The sequence below is a fragment of the Toxotes jaculatrix genome, chromosome 16 (genome assembly GCF_017976425.1).
Source record: "Toxotes jaculatrix isolate fToxJac2 chromosome 16, fToxJac2.pri, whole genome shotgun sequence".
Classification (NCBI taxonomy): Eukaryota; Metazoa; Chordata; class Actinopteri; family Toxotidae; genus Toxotes; species Toxotes jaculatrix.
This window is the reverse complement of record NC_054409.1, coordinates 25,459,537-25,476,526: the sequence shown is the minus strand read 5'-3', so window position 1 is coordinate 25,476,526 and position 16,990 is coordinate 25,459,537. Positions and strand designations below refer to the sequence as shown.

Genomic DNA, 16,990 nt, shown 5'->3' with positions numbered 1-16,990 from the left:
TTGAAAACAAAGATTTTATATATTTAGACTCGTTTGTACCGACGGTGCTCGGAATCTCTTCTTCTGTAGTTTTTCAGTTTTTCTTTTTCTCCTACATCAGGAGTCGACCCTGAAGTCCGTACTGAGCGCGCTCTGGAACCTGTCGGCTCACTGTACGGAGAACAAGGCGGATATCTGTGCGGTGGATGGTGCTCTGGCGTTTCTGGTTGGAACTCTCACTCACCGCAGCCACACCAATACGCTTGCCATCATTGAGAGCGGCGGCGGCATCCTGCGCAATGTGTCCAGCCTCATTGCCACCAACGAGGCGCACAGGTAAACGACGAGATAAACAACTTACACACCACGACCCAGAATGCCCACTGCAGACTCACTCTCTCTGCTCCCTCTGTGTCGCCTTACAGGCAGATCCTGCGTGAGCACGGCTGCCTGCCGACGCTGCTGCAGCACCTAAAGTCTCACAGTTTGACCATTGTGTCCAACGCCTGTGGAACACTCTGGAATCTGTCAGCTCGAGATGCCAAAGACCAGGAGGCATTATGGGAGCTGGGCGCTGTGGGCATGCTGCGTAACCTCATCCACTCCCGCCACAAGATGATTGCCATGGGCAGCGCCGCCGCCCTGCGCAACCTGATGGCCAACCGCCCAGCACGCTACAAGGACACCAGCGTGGTTTCACCGGGCGCTGGTGCCCCGTCACTGCACGCCCGCAAACAGAAGGCGTTATTTGAAGAGCTGGACGCACAGCAGCTGTCAGAGACTTTTGACAATATTGACAACTTGAGCCCCAAGGCGGCACACAGGAAGGGGCGGGGCTGTAACGGCGCTGGAGGAGGGAACACAACTCGATCATACGCCAACACGCCGGTGCTGTCGAGCCCGAAGAACGGAGACGGATCAAAGAGGACGGGAGAGGAGGCGACGTACCCTCGCTCAGTGTTCCCGCCCAGTGTCCGAGCGTCCAGCGACAGCCTCAACAGCGTGACGAGTGCCGACGGCTACGGCAACCGTGGCAAGACCAAACCGTCGTCAGAGCCGTTCTACTCATCGGACGAGAGCGGAGCCAACAAGTGCTGCGTTTACAGGAAGTACCCAGCCGACCTGGCTCACAAGATCCGCAGCGCCAACCACATGGCGGATGACGATGGGGCTGAGCTGGACACCCCCATCAACTACAGCCTAAAGTACTCTGACGAACAGCTGAACTCTGGGAGGCAGAGTCCAAATCACCGCGGCGGCATTGAGAGCGACGATGATGATGGACAGGACACCAGGCTGAGAAGGAGGAACGATGGCAGCGAATCGGCAACAAGCAGCAGCCGCATAGCATCTGTCCCACCGCCACACTATGTTGTTGTCACAGCAACATCAAATTATAGTGGTGACGCAACAGGAGAGCAGCCAATTGACTACAGCCTGAAGTACGGCACGGACGCCACCCGCAAACCGCTGTTTAAGTCAGAAGAGACGGCCGCCCCTTCCCTTCCTCCTCCTCCGTCCACTTCTGCTAGTAAACTTCGCCCACCTCCGCCCCCAGCCAATCGGGTTGTGCCAAAAAGCAACCAGGAGTCGACGCAGACGTACTGTGTGGAGGACACGCCCATATGCTTCTCCAGGGGCAGCTCGCTGTCATCACTGTCATCAGAGGAAGAGGAGGAAGATGGTGATGTCATCGGGAGAAAGAGGAGAGGCGGGAGTGTCGTCAGTGGAAGCGGTGGCAACGACTACCCAACACTTCCTGTCAGCGAAAAAGATGCACACGAGCAGCAGCGGCAGCAGAAGGAGGCAGAGAGCCAGACTGCCGCCGCTCCCTCCACACGGGGCCGACGAGGTCACCACCACCACCACACCCACCATCACCATCACCATGTGACATCATCATCTGGGGCCAGGACTCCTAAAAGCCCGCCCGAGCAGCCTTACGCTCAGGAAACGCCGCTGATGTTCAGCCGCTGCACGTCCGTCAGCTCCCTGGACAGCTTCTCCACCTCCTCCATTGCGAGCTCTGTGCGTTCCAGCGAGCCATGCAGCGGTGTGCCAAGCGGCGTGGTCAGCCCCAGCGACCTGCCTGACAGCCCGGGGCAGACCATGCCGCCGAGCCGCACCAAGACGCCACCGCTGCCGCCATCGACACAGAAAACTGAGGAGGAGGAAACGGCCAAAAAGAAAGACGAGGAGGAGAGCAGCGCTGACGTCTTGCTGCACTTCGCCACTGAGAGCACGCCGCATGGCTTCTCCCGAGCCTCCAGTCTGAGTGCGCTCAGTCTGGATGAGCCGTACATCGCAGCAGAGATGAAGAAAAAAAAAGAGGAGGAGGAGGAGGGAGGGAACGCAGAGAGGAAAGAAGAGGAGGCAGCAAAACCAATTCTCGACGAATCAGACGATGACGACGACATCGAGATCCTGGAGGCTTGCATCAACATGGCCATGCCCAAGTCGTCACAGAAGCCAAAGAAACAGCAACAAGCGGCACCGCGGAAACCCAGCCAGCTTCCTGTCTACAAGCTTCTCCCACCTCAAAGCCGCACCCAATCACAGCAGAGGAAAGATGTCCCGCCTCCACCAGAGGAGGTGCCGAGAGTTTACTGTGTGGAGGGAACCCCGCTCAACTTCTCCACCGCCACCTCGCTCAGTGACCTCACCATCGACTCTCCACCCAATGAGGAGGCAGCTGCGGCCATCGCACCTGTGATGGAGCCCACATCCTCCCAGAGGAGGCGAGCTGGACTTCCTGAGGGCGAGAACGGTGAAGACATCCTCGCCGAGTGCATCAGTGCTGCCATGCCCAAAGCCAAACACAGAAAACCAATCAGATCAGCAGCAAACAGCGAGCAGCTCCAAGCCCCGCCCATCCCTCCTCCTCCAGCCCCGCCCCCTCTGAGCTCTCAACAGCAGAAAAAGAAGCCGACATCGCCAGTAAAGCCAATGCCTCAGCGGGCAGCTTACGGCATCACTATGGCAACAGCCACCAAAGCAAAACCAGGGTTTGCCTTTGATTCACCGCGACACTACACGCCCATCGAAGGAACTCCATGCTGCTTCTCACGCAACGACTCATTAAGCTCACTCGACTTTGACGAAGATGACGGTGGTGGAGAGAGGGATGAAGAAGAAAAGAAAAAAGAAGAAGAAGGCAGGAAAAGGAAGCAGCAGACGGCTGCTGTTTTCCCTAGAACCAAAACTGCAACCAATCAGATGGCGACAGACGAGAAGCAGAAGTTTGCCATTGAAGACACGCCCGTCTGCTTCTCCAGAAACTCATCACTGAGCTCGCTGAGCGACATCGACCAGGAGAACAACAACAAGGAGTTCGCTCCGCCTCCGCTTGAGCAACAAGATGGAGGTAAAGCAGGAACAAAGTCTCCTCCTCCTCCTCCTCCTCCTCAGGTGGAGTCAAAACCCCGCCCTTCTGCTGCTAGCGGCTACGCCCCCAAAGCCTTCCATGTAGAGGACACGCCCGTCTGCTTCTCCAGGAACTCGTCGCTCAGTTCACTTAGCATCGACTCTGAGGACGACCTGCTGCAGGAGTGCATCAGCTCCGCCATGCCCAAGAAGAAGAAGAAAGCAGCCACCATCCCTGCTGCCGTTGCCACGCCACTTCCTGTTCCTAAAGCTGACGGTGGAATTCTGGCAGAGGAGGAGCCTTCAGAGGCGCCGAGAAGCCCCGCCTCCCCTGACTCAGAGTCATTTGATTGGAAGGCAATCCAAGAAGGCGCCAACTCCATTGTTAGCAGCCTCAATGCCGCCGCTGCTGCCTCGTCGTTGTCTCGCCAACCATCATCAGACTCAGACTCAGTCCTCTCCCTGAAGTCTGTCGGCTCGCCGTTCCGCCTGCCAACTGCCAATAATAACGCAGAAGAAGAGGTGGAGGAGAAGGAGGAGGTGAAGCGTGGAGCGAGGATCCTGAAGCCAGGAGAGCGCAGCACACTTGAAGCCAAGAAGAAGAAGGAAGAGGAGGAGGAGGAGGACGAGGCGAAGTCAGTGAGAGGTGGAAAGAAGGTTTATAGGAGTCTAATCACAGGTAAACCGAGGGCGGAGCCAGCTGCAAGGGGGCGGAGCAAACCCCGAGCAGCAGCTATGGCCAAAGCTCCTGGTAGCAGCGACGACAGAGGAGGTGGGTCATCTCGAGACTCCACGCCGTCTCGCTCCTCCACAGCAGCCAACCAGAAAGGAGGGAAGCTGTCACAGCTGCCGCGCACTGCGTCTCCAGGAAGCGCATCATTATCATCGGCCTCCAGGCCAGCCAAACAGAGCATGGGGGTAAGGAGCGGCGGCAGCATCCCAAGGAGCGAGTCATCATCGAGAGTCAGCGGCTCCGTGGCGGCAAAGAAGCAGAAGTCGGAGCCTGAGAAGCCGGCACTCGTCCGACAGTCGACCTTCATCAAGGAAGCTCCGAGTCCGACGCTGAAGAGGAAGCTGGAGGAATCCGCCGCTGCAGCTGCCGCTTCAGCGTTAGAGTCGCCGTCCAGTCCTGATACACCGGTACCACCAACGACCAGGAGACATGATGTCAATCGCTCACACTCTGAGAGCCCCTCCCGCCCACAAGAAGTGACATCATCACGGTTCAGCCGCACTGGCACTTGGAAGCGGGAAAATGGTGGCGGTGGAGGTGGAGGGAGCAGTGGGAAACACGCAACATCATTACCACGCGTGGGGACATGGAAACGGACAGGAAGCTCATCCTCAGTGCTGTCGGCATCGTCGGAGTCCAGTGAGAAGGGGCGGAGTGAGGAGGAGGGCGTTGTGAGGTCCAAGGGGACGTGGAGGAAGACAAAGAGCGGGAGCGGCTCATCAGCCGGGCGCAGCTTCACTGACAAATCAGAAGATGTGTGGGTTCGTTTGGAGGACTGTCCCGTGAACAACCCACGCTCCTCCTCTTCCTGTTCAGCACGCTCTCCCACTGCCAATGCCCCGCCTATCATTGACAGCCCCACCCCCTCCAAGATTCCCTCCTCCTCCTCTTCATCCTCTTCTAACCTCAACCTGCGTCGCAGCTGCGAAAGCCTTGATGACAAGCCGCCGCCGCCACCTGAACGCCAGCAACCGCAACCCCAGCAACGCGGCCCTCAGCGCAGCGGTGCCGTGGCAGCTCGTGTTAGCCCTTTCAACTACACGCCAAGCCCCAGGAAGAGCAATGCTGATGTCACCACCACTACCACAGCAACCAGCACGACGTCATCATCAACAACCCCCACGCGACCTTCACTCATCCCCACCCCTGTGACCAAAAAACGGGAGCCAAAGGGTGGAGAGGGTGGCGGCAACAGTGGCGGCAGTGGCGGTGAGCGCGGCTCATACATCGTGACGTCAGTGTGAAGATACAAAATGGAGGAAGCGTAAATACAGAGAGAAAAGTGTTGTTCGTGAACTCAAATGTACAGGAAGTGAGTCTGTATTTATATGCTAGCCCCGCCCCCTCACCTCCCTCCTCTCCCCTCATTGGCTCCTCTCACCTGTCAGTCAGGCTTCTTTATCAAAGAGAGAAAACTTTAAAAAATAACTTTTTATGTTTTTATACCACTAAAATGATGTGTAGCGCTTAGCTCCGCCCCTCTCTGACTGTGTTCCTGCATGGCCCTGCCCCCACCCTAACGACAGTTACCATGGTGACTTAACGATGATGATACGATAATGTTTCTGCTAGCTGTAGCGTCTGAGCTGAATCTGCTCTTTTGGAAGTTTTTTTTGTGGAGTTTGGTTCTGCAAAAACTTTTTTCTCACATTTGTACTGAAACTGAGTCTAAATAATTTGATGCAGTTTGATCTGAGAAGAGTGAGAGAGTTTCAGATTTTTTCCAAATTCTTTTACAATGTGAGAATTTTCTCGCATTCGAAGTTAAAAAGAATCCACGATGTTCAACACGTCCTCCAATCCTGACCAACAGCAGAAATCTGATGATCTGAAGAAAATGTTGGAAATCTGTGATTGTTGTGAGTTACAGACGCAGCTGAAACATTCAGATTTAAATGTTTTTGGATGTAGAGATTTTTTTTTCAGAACCTCACTCTAAACTCTCAAACTGCTTCTGGGACTTTCGCTGCCGACTGAAGTGAAAAGTTTGAATAGATTCTTGAATTTCCTGATGATTTTTGAGGACTATTTGTTTCCTGAGAAATTGTCTGTTGGCTGAAACCTTCCTGCTCTGTGTCGCCTTGGAAACAAATAACACTGTAAAACGTAAGTTATTGCTGTAAAACCTTTTAACTCTGAAGCACATAATATAAAACAAAAGGATTTTTGCCAAAAGTTTCCACAGTTTTATTCATGGCTGCAAGTTGATTTTCACTGTTTTTATGTTGCTGGAGGAAAAAAATGCAAAAACTTTTTGGTGAAATGTTAAACTGAACAATTGTAATGAACAATAAAATTCAACATTTTAGGTGTAAACAGGTTCTGGTTGTTTGTTTTTTTGTTGTTGTTGTTGTGTTTGTACCGAGGCCCCAAACAGACGTGAGCTAACATGTCTGCTCGGGGCCTTCGAGGGACGGACACAGCTCCGACATTATGCTTTTAATGTACTTTCACTCTCCTGGCACAAAGGATCATGGGATAAGTAGAAGTAGGAAAGTCCATTAATAAATTTAGTAAGACTTTTTTCATATTTCATCAGTGTAAACAGACGCACACTGGTGTTCTGTCACTGCACATGACAACGTTCACAAACACCGGCTGCTGTTTGCAAAGGCGATGAGCAAGCGCTTCTCTTTCACCAGCTTTTATTTTGAAAGGTTCTTCCCGTAATTTTATTTTGAACGTCCCACACTAGCTTTCCTACACAGAGAGGATGTAGACATGAATGTTTGAGTGTAACAGCAGAGAAACTGTTTCTTACTGTTTAACCTGGTTCAGTTTCACGTGACGTCGGAATGAAAATAAATATTTTATTTTCATTTTTGCTAAAACAGCAACGTTTGGTTAAAACTGTTGAATCTGATTAGTTATCAGTTTTTCAACCCTGAGTTTTACCTGCAGGCCTTCGCATGTTCATACACTTATTTTGACAGTGCAGACAGGAAGTGAGACTGTGATATGTGATCTCACTTCCTGTCAGTTCCCCGTCCTCCCTCTCTCTCTCGCTTCGGTGATGGACACTCAGAAGGTAAGAATTTGATCGATTGATAATCGATAACATCTGGTCTGTGCTGAGCGCGAGGCACGTAATCAACACTTGAACAAAGAGAGCGATGAGCTAGCTGTTAGCCGTTAGCGCTCTCTCCCATTCAGTCTCTATGTCTCTCGACCTCTACGCTCTCCGGATTTACCCCTAAGACACTCTCTCTCTCTCTCTCTCTCTCTCTCTCTCTCTCTCTCTCTCTCTCTGGTCGAGTCGGTATCAGAGTGAATGTATTGAACAGCAGTTATTGATTATTCTTTCTGCTTCAGTGGTCCAGTGTTTCTGTTCCCTCCTTATTGATAATGAATCAGTCCTTATAAATATCGATGAGGCAGCTGAATGCAGGTGTCATGGTCACATGACCATGACACAGACTGTTGATCTGGTCACCTGTTGAACGTGTTGAAGATGTCCGTGCAGTCGTACTGCCTCGCGGGGGTTCACCTGTGTGTGTGTGTGTGTGTGTGTGTGTGTGTGTGTGTGTGTGTGTGTGTGTGTGTGGAGTGGAGTCTCCTCTGGGAGCGAGGGGAGGCGGGGGTTGTTCCTGGTGGGGGTTCCATCTGCGTCCTTCCTGTTTCCTGTAGCTGGTGACCTTTATCCCCGTCACATGCTCCTGGTGTTGTGTTCCCTGTAGCAGCTCTCCAGTCTCTGGGTGAACGATCTCTTTGCTGTCTTCATGTGTCTTTGGAGCTCGTATCCGTCCACCTTACGTCCCTCTGTGTCTCCTGACTGGAAGGCTGAGCACCGGTCTCTGATCTTGTCTCGTATATCTGCATTAAACCAGGACTTCTGGTTGGGATGTGCACGAATAGTCTGGACAGGGCTGCATGTGGAGGAACAGCAGTCAGTGTAACTGCTCACAGTGTCTGTATACTCATGAATCATGTCTGTGGCCTCAGGGTCAGACTCAGGCTCAGCGTCAGGCTCAGGCTCAGGCTTGCAGTTCTGCCTCTGCATCACTGATCCACATGTTTCCAGTTCTAACAGTGAGCGTCTGTTTGCTGTAGATGGACTGTAGCAGGAAAGTGTGGTCACTTTAAGCAAAGTGTTGCTCGGGGACAGCAGAATAAGCATTTCTAATGTTGCTGTAGCGGGTCAGGTAAACAGGAAGCTTACCTGTGAGCCCACTCAGAGGGTTCCCGTCCATGAAACCACTGGCACCAGTTCTACAGTGATGCTGGGATCAGCTGATTTCAGTTAAATCCCTGAAACAGTTTCCTCTCAAACCAAACTAACAGATGTGTTTGTGTTTGTTTGGTAAACAGGAAGCTCTGCGCAGGATCATCAGCACATTAGCCAATAAAAACGAAGAGCTCCAAAACTTCCTGGAAACAGTTGACAACACACTGACAGGACTGCAGGTCAGAAGCTGATTGGCTTTGGGGGGGGGGGGGGGGGGGGGGGGGGGGTTGATGTAAAAAAAAAAAAAGTATACATATATATATATATATATATTAGGGGTGTGTCCGATTCATAGATTAATCATGACGCGACACTTGACGATTCAGAATCGATTCAGAAATGTTCAAAAATCGATTCTTTTAATCTACATCCATAAATGAAACAGACATTACATGTGCAAGCTAATGCCTTTTTCTTCTTTTATCAGAGGAGTTAGAAAAGAAAAGAGAGATAAATGTGTTTTACTTCAATGAATGATATGTAAAAATATACATTATTTTACAAGTAATTACAGAGTGAGAAAAGAAACATTCTATGTGGGAAAAAAGATTAATCGAGATGCATCGATAATCGGGGAATAATCGAATCGTAGCACTGTGAATCGTAATCGAATCGTGAGGTGACTTAGATGGCACACCCCTAAAATATATATATATATATATATATAATAAAAGCAAACTATGTCCAATCAGGAGCAGTCATGTAAGGTGATGTCAGACCTGGAGGTGGAGCTTGATCAACTAAGCTCCGCCCTACACGAAAGGGTGGCGGAGCTCCGTGACGCAATCACAGAGGAGCAGCACAGGAAGGAGGCGGAGCTTCAGGTGGAGAATTTACAGTTGTAGCTTTTGTCCCGTTTTTTATTTTGCTTCTTTTTTAAGTTTTCTTTGTGCGTCTCTTTCACTCGAGAGCTAAACATCATGTCTTTCTTTGATTTTAAAAACATTTTCTCATTTTTCCGCTGAATTCTCAGTTTTCTTTCTTTATTCTCGTTTCCTCACAAAGGTCTTACAGATATTTGTTTGGCTTGTTTGTGATTTATCAGAAGCAGCTGTCAGAGGGAAAGTTTGCTTTGCTGTCGTGTGAAGAACTTCTCGAGTTCGCAAATCAAACGCTGACTATCAGCAGTGAGGAAGATTTCCTGAAGGTAGGACGGGAACAAACTGACGTAGCGACGCATGAACTCGCTCAGTAAACGTGTAGGTTCAGAACACACACGATAGTTTGATAGTTTCTTGTATCTGTTTCATTTTCAGGCTGCAAAACAAATCAAGGAAAGGTACGTTTACTGTTAAAGAGTATTTAAGTATGAACATGAAATAATGTTTAGTTTATAATTCTATTTGTTTATTAAATGAAATTTTGTCACTTTTAGTTTTTATTTCATTTGATTTTGTTTGTTCTCATCGTTCATTTTAATGTTTGTTTCAATCACGTTTTCTTTTCATTTTCTTTTTGCTGTTTTTCTCTGATGTTGTTCAGCAGCTTCTCATTCACCAGGTCCTGGTGAATTCAATTCAATTCAATTCAATTTTATTTATATAGCGCCTTCCACAATCAAAATTGTCTCAAGCGCTTTACAGAGACCCAGAGTCTGACCCCAGAGCAGCACTTAAGGCAACAGTGGCAAGAAAAACTCCCTTTTAACAGGAAGAAACCTTGAGCAGAACCTGGCTCAGATGGGGGACCCTCCTGCCAATGGCCGGGCTGGGTGAAAGAATAGAATAGAATAGAATAGAAATACTTTATTCATCCCAAGTTGGGAAATTTCACTAGGAGGAAAAGGAGGAAGATAGGACAGCTAGGAATGGAGGAGAGGGGGAGAAGGACGTGAAGCATAATACAGACAATGTGGGTCAGCATTTACATTACAGTTAGTGAACAGTTAATGAGAAGCTGCTCGTGTCCTTGTGGCCTCGTGGCCTCATGTCCTCGTGACCTCGTGGCCTCATGTCCTTGTGGCCTCATGTCCTCGTGGCCTCATGGCCTCATGTCCTCACTCGAGGCGACTGAAGAAGCGCCGAGCGAGTCCAGCTGCCTTCGTGCTGCGACCTGCACTCACTTTGTTCTGTTTCCAACATTTAATCTTATTTTTTCTTTATTTCTGTTTTTATTTCTTCTTATTTCTTCTTTTTTAACTCAAATTTAAACTAACAAGTCAAAAGCAGCTTTATGAAGGAATCCCAGGCTGAAATCATAAACCCGGCCCTCCCTCGGCCTCATAACCCCACCCCCACTAACCCCTAACCCTCCCTCCTCCCGGGCCCCCACCACCTCCTGTTGCCAGGGTAACGATGGCTCCGGCGTTCAGGCTGTCCACTCGTCTAGCAGTTTCGGAGAACATGGCACAGTTCACCGTTGACTTCAGTGCGGAGAGGGCGGGGCTTCAACGACTTCAATTCCTGCCAGGTGAGTCATCATTCACTTTTGGTTCCGTTCTGACCAGAACCTGAGGGCGGGGGATGGGGGGTGGTTCTGTTTGTATTTGATCACTTCCTGTTTGTTGTTTTCTTCATCGTGTTGTTTTTTCTTCTTCATTTTGCCCAAAACACAAACTTTTCTCGAGCGGAGTCACAGTAACAAACCAACAGTTGTTTGTTCCGTTCTGTTTTTTTCTTGAACTTTTTTCAGTTTCTCCTCAAATGTTTTTATCTTTAACAACTTTTTACAGCGTTTTGCCAAAATATACAACAAACACTTGACTCGCGCTTCATGATGTGTAACATGGTTTTCATCAGCAGGTGGAGTTTGCCCAGTTGTCATGGAAACAGTGGATGTGCCATGATTCAAGGTCACAGGAACTTCAAACATCTCTGGTTTCCATGACAACTGGGCAAACTCCACCTACTGATGAAGACAGTGTGAGATAGTTGAAAGCTCCAGAACAATGACAGTGTGTTTTTCACAGTACCCAGAGCTCCAGAGGTCGACGTCTCCAGCTGCACAGTCCGTGACAATAGCATCACCGTCGCCTGGCGACCGGCTGGCGAGGCCGACGGCGTCAGCGGACCGACGGAACGCTACGAACTCGAGTACCGAAAAACGAACTGCGACAGTTTGCTGAGAGCCACAGGAGAGGCATGCTGGGAAAAAATCTCTGATATCACAGAGACTCAGGTCACCATTTCAGGTGAGAGTTCAGAGGTCATCATGAAACGGTGACAGGTGTCAGAGGCAGCGTTACAGTTCAGCCTGAGCGGTGCTGCGTTGTAGCCTGACGGTATCTGACTGAAACAGCTGAGCAGCTGTTGGACGGACTGTGACCACGTGGGTGAGACGTTCATGGTCCCTCAGGACGAACTGAAATAACTCTGCTGGTCACGCTTTCATCTGTCCCGTTATTTATGATCAGAAACCTGAAGAACTGATGATGCTAATTACCAAATGTTAGCATGCTAACATTATACTTGCTAAACACCAACACATTCGTATCATCGTTGTTAGTATGGTGACGTTAGCGTCTGTTTTTCGTGTTTCAGGTCTGAAGTTCGACTCTCGCTTTGTTGTTGTTCGAGTTCGAGCAAAAAACAAAACAGCTGCTGGAGAGTTCTCTGAGCCCGTCGCCGTGGAAACCAGAGGTGACCTAATGAATGAACTGATCTATGAATGGATCAGCGAACACTGTGTGTGAAGGAGTGAAGAGTGAGAGACATAAGGACAGAATGAGAGAGAGAAGAAGAAGACGTGAAACTAAAACAGAATGTTTCTGTCGCTGCAGCGTTTAACTTCGGCTTCGATGCATTGACCGCCCACCCCGAGCTGAAGGTTCACAGCGACACGGTGACCTGGGAGCCTCAGGGGGTCAAAGGTCACGACCCCCGACTCCGAGGAAAAGACAGTAAAAGCTGGTGAGAAATCGTGTTTGAGTTTTAACTGACTCAGCAGAACATAATTCCCCTTTGTGCTGACATCATGCCATCGTGTCACACGTGATGTGAGGGTCATGTACAAAGCTGCCATTTAACACTGAACTCGCTCTGTGGCCATGACACGGGTCACATGTTCCCCCGATCAGCTCCAGCCTTCATCTGTGGGTAGTGACAGTTAGCTTTCAGTTAGCTTTCAGTTAGCTTGCAGTTAGCTTGCATCCATGATGACACTGTACCGAGTCACTTCAGCTTCTGTAACATTACACATTTCTCGTATGTGAATATTTAACAATGTATTTTGCTTCTAACGTCACTTTAACTCTCAGTTATAAATTTACCTCGAATTATGAAAGCTAACTTTGTTAGCAGCTTACCTGACAGAGCCTGGAGCAACAGGTCACAGGTGTGGGTGTGGACAGGGCCCCGCCCCCTTGTCCATATATGGTCACTGCTGGCTTCCAAACATCTCAGCTCTTCTGTTTCTCTGTGGAATATTTTGTTCTCGTGGTTCAAGCTGTGAAATTCGTTTCAGAATCACTTCCTACACAAACCGAGCGACGCGAGACGACAAACTCACTGCACTGAGTCCTGTAGCATTTAGTAACTCAGTGAAATGATTTTATATATAAAACAACAGTATTCATAAAGTAAATATTTATAAGCAAACGAGCCAATAAGAGCAGAGCAGCATCAGTGTTTGTTTCCGTCAAACAATAAAAACTTTTGCTCTTCAGTTTTTTTCTTTGCTGTTTGTGTGATTAACGTTTTTGTCCCTCTTCAGTCTCCGTACTGCGTCCTCTCCGACTCGCTCAGGTAGAAACTGTCATCGCCGACCAGTTGCTTAACAACCGCCGTGTCACCAATCACCTTCTTCATCCACCATCTCTCGTTTCATGCAGCCAATCACATCACAGCTGGCATCACATCAGCATTTATTTTGTAGTTTTTAATGAAATCTTCATGTTTGTATTTTTATAATGTTTCTATTTTTCTGCATCGTTGCTTTGACTCGACCTCATTGGCTGTTTCACTTTGCTGTTTTGTTGTTGTTTGTTTGGAAAGTTCAGTTGTTTCTGACTCTTTAACCTGTAACGTGTTTATTTCATTTTATTTTATTCAACCAGCAGCAGAAGCGCGACACCATCGCCCAATAAGACGACAGGAAGTCGGGCCGGACGCGACAGATTTGCTGGAGAGTCGTACACAGTGCTCGGTACCACTACGCCCAAACTGCTCCTGCCAATCAGTGTCTTTTAAAATATAAACTATAAAAAAATAGGTGTAATAATTTTAATTAAAGGTAATAAATATTATTGTTTTGATGTTTATAAGAATCGTCTGAACAGGAAACGTTTATTTTACAAAAAGACCAGTGCCGTTTCACTGTGGCTTTTATTTTGAAAACACTTGCATCTGATTTAGATTCTACTTTAAACATTTTTATTAGATATTTTTCTTCTTCTTCCTCCCAGGCGATAAGGAAATGACCGCTGGCTGCCACTACTGGGAGCTCCGCCCCCTGGCTGACTGGAAGTCATTCAGTGTGGGCGTGGCCTACCGGGCAAGCCTGGGACGTTTCGACCAGTTAGGGAAGAGCACCGGTTCGTGGTGTCTCCACGCCAGCCAATGGTTACAGAGCTCGCTTTCCGCGAAACACAACAACAGAGCGAAAGCGCTGGATTGGCCGCTGCCGCAACGCATCGGAATCTACTGCAACTACGACAACGGTACGAAGTTCGGTAAATTCACAGGTTTCATTTCCTGTGAGTCTCCTCTAACTTCCTGCACTCGCACGTTTCACTCCAGCTTTTACAGAAACGGCTTCACAGCATCAATGTTTCTCTGTTTCAGGTGATCTGTCGTTTATTGATGTTGATCGACTTCGTCTTCTTCACTCCTTCAAAACAAAGTTCAGCCAGCCACTCGTCCCTGCCTTTACTGTGAGTACCGCAGTCATACTACAGTACACACACACACACACACACACACAGAGGCACACCATTGCGAACATCTGGGGTAATTTAGGGTTCAGTGTCTTGCTCAGGGGCATCAAACCTCCGACCTTCTGATGAGCAGACGAGCTGCAGCTCCTGAGCCTCAGCCGTTCACTCATTCATTTTTCAGCCTGTCACCTGTTGGTCCATATTCTTCTGCTAAAAACTGACGCTTCCGTCACTTTCTGCCACCAGTTAGGCTCCGCCCACAATTACATCATCATTGTTTACAAATGAAAAAAGTTTCAAAGGGTGTAAACATGTAAGAAAAACTTACCGTGTGACCGTAAACACGTGTCCCACTGTTCCTCTGCTGTCCTCTGCTGTCCCGTTTTGTCCTCTGCTGTCCTCTGCTGTCCCGTGCTGTCCTCTGCTGTTTGTAGGTTTGGTGCGGTGGTATCACCATAACAACGGGTCTGCAGGTGCCAGGCTTCATGGGAAAATTCCTCTCCAGCAGTCGGAGCCTGAGTAACCTGTCACAGTAAACCCACTGTTCTTTAATCATCTGTTTTAATGTAGAAATTAAATTATGATAAACTTCTATTTATAATTCTGTGAAATTTATATCGTGCACATAGAAATGATCAATGAACTGTTGGTAAATATTAATTTAACATATAAAACAAACTGTGTCCTAATGTTCAGAAACATTAGTGATTGTTTGGGGTCTTAGTTTGAAAGTTCAGGAGGAAGCGTTGTTGCTTGTTCCTGTTTCGATTTGGGTTTTTTTTGTTTGTTTGGTTTTTTTTTGTCTTGAAGAAAAAAATGTTCTGACACTTTGACCCATGGCGAACTTTTATTTTGAAGGTAAATGTGAACATCAGTTTCAGCGGACGACGAAAATCAAACGTTTATTTTCAGTTTTTGTAAAAGTATAAAAAGCTGAAGTCATTTATTCTGAAAATCCGTTTACAGTGAATGTTTCAGTTTAAATTTTGAAATGTTTCTGATCTGAAATCAGTTTTAATCAAATCGACACAAACGTTTTGATAAAAATAAATCGTATGAACTGGAAATAAAATGTCTCTCTGCTTTTATTCTGAAGTCTCGTCCTCCAGTTTTGGACACCAACATGGTTTAGCCCACTAACCCCCCACCCCACCACCCCACCCCCCACAGGCTGGACACACTCAGCAGGTGGAATCAGCTGGACGGACTCTTACATCATCATCTAATCACCCAATCAGATACCTCTGATTCGTCCACATTTCAGGGTCTGTCCCCTGGTCTGTCCCCTGGTACCTATACGATGTATGTATGTATTATATGTCAGAGGTGAGAGCACAGAGGTGCAGGCAAAACAACAGCTTTTCTGTCAGGTCACTCCAACTCTCCTCCTCCTCTTCTTCTCTCCTCCTCCTCCTCCTCCTTAAATGTCTCCTCCTCTCTCCTCCTCCTCCCTCCTGCAGACTTCGTACAGGCGAAAGGAGGCGAAGGCGGTGGCGAGCAGACAGGAAGCTCCGAGGATCAACCACCAACTGAAGGAAGTGAAGGAGGCGCCCTAAGAAATGAAAAGTAAAAGTTACAATGAACTGAAAACTTTAATTTTTGATTTTACAATTTCACATTTTCTTTCTTTCTATGTACCTGAAAACTAAAACCTGCTGCTCTCAGAGATTTTATATGAAATATTATAGTTATTGATCACAGTGTATTGATTATTGATTGATTCATGTCAGCTCAGACATTTGAACAGCTGCTGCTTGGTTTGAATCATCTGTTCATTAAACGATTCGTTCAGTCTGTGAGAGAACGTTTGAAATTAAATGCAAACATGTCAGTGGACGGTGAGGAAGGAGTCGGCCTGTCCCCTGTCCCCTGACCCCTGACCCCGCAGATGATGAAGTCATTAAGACATTCACTGAACCTACGTAAAGAACGGAGGAAAAATCTCAGCATAGAAAACAAGTTGGAAAGTTAACAGACTTTTAAACTGATCACATCTGTTAATGACGACACACAGATTCAGTCGTCTGCAGCTAGCTGTTAATGCTAAATGCTAATTCCAACAGAGTGACAGGACGTTACCTTGGCGATGCAGTAAAGTCCGAAACAGATGAGGACGATCAGAGACAGAATGTGGATGCAGAGGGGGGGACGAGATTTCTCAGACATGATTGGTCCTTTTAAAATGTCAGCAGCCAATCAGAACGCTCCTCTGAAAACGATTTGAAATGATAAAAACAATTAAACTTAAATCTGAAAAAATCAATTAAGAACAAGTTTAAGAAATATGGAATCTAATTATCTAAAATAACACAAAGAAAATATCTGAATTTTTCAGTTTAACCAAAACTGAAATTGATTAAACGATAAAATGAAAAGTTTTAACTTGTGATCATCTTAGTTTCATTAAAATGCAGAAACAGAAATTTAAAATATGAACAAAATAAAATTACTCACAGATAAACGTCAGAGAGAAAAGCAAAAGTAAAAAGTAAAAAAATGCTGAAAATAATATTTAAAATAAAAAAGTTGACGACAGTGAAGAACAGAGCGAAGTGAAGCCGACATTTATATCTGCAGCTTTAATCCCACACTGTAAAAAATCTAATCTGATTCCATTAGCTGATTAACACAACCCTGTAACCCAACACTGTAAACAGTTCAGTTAAAAACAGTTCAAAATGAAAAGTGAAAAATTATTTAGATTTTATAGAGAAATAAACAATAAACTGAATCTAACGCTGAATTTTACAAAAGAACTTTTAGAGATTTTTATTGTTGCTTTGTTTTCGTCCATTTTCAAAGACTCAGGTGTATTTACCTGTTTAATATTCACTGACAGGTAAATGTTCTGTTAAACTACAACTTTAAATCTTTACTC

At 47.3% G+C, this 16,990-nt stretch overlaps 2 protein-coding genes across 9 annotated transcripts in view; both read left to right on the top strand.

The window, feature by feature from the left end:
• apc (APC regulator of WNT signaling pathway) overlaps positions 1-6,391 on the top strand; it is a 21,800-nt gene extending 15,409 nt beyond the window's left edge. For both annotated transcript variants that reach the window (XM_041059525.1, XM_041059526.1), the window contains 2 exons: positions 101-315; positions 405-6,391. In XM_041059525.1, coding sequence (XP_040915459.1) covers positions 101-315; positions 405-5,319 — 5,130 coding nt within the window. In that variant the 3' untranslated portion in view covers positions 5,320-6,391. The remainder of the gene's footprint in view (positions 1-100; positions 316-404) is intronic.
• A 648-nt stretch (positions 6,392-7,039) lies between these two features.
• On the top strand, positions 7,040-15,882 carry fsd1l (fibronectin type III and SPRY domain containing 1-like). Of its 7 annotated transcripts, none has more exons than XM_041059530.1 (13): positions 7,040-7,103; positions 8,384-8,479; positions 8,993-9,124; positions 9,346-9,447; positions 9,557-9,579; positions 10,588-10,709; positions 11,209-11,430; positions 11,780-11,878; positions 12,019-12,148; positions 13,294-13,382; positions 13,642-13,896; positions 14,021-14,109; positions 14,547-15,879. In XM_041059530.1, exons 1-13 carry the CDS (start codon positions 7,089-7,091, stop codon positions 14,646-14,648), a joined length of 1,476 nt encoding a protein of 491 aa, XP_040915464.1. In that variant the 5' UTR covers positions 7,040-7,088; the 3' UTR covers positions 14,649-15,879. The 7 variants fall into 7 exon arrangements, 5 of the variants coding, with proteins under 5 accessions (XP_040915464.1, XP_040915465.1, XP_040915463.1 ...); XM_041059531.1 differs by lacking the exon at positions 7,040-7,103 and adding an exon at positions 7,619-7,865; XR_005895513.1 differs by lacking the exon at positions 7,040-7,103 and having other exon boundaries at positions 7,874-8,479; positions 14,547-15,414; positions 15,573-15,878.
• Positions 15,883-16,990: the final 1,108 nt, after the last annotated feature.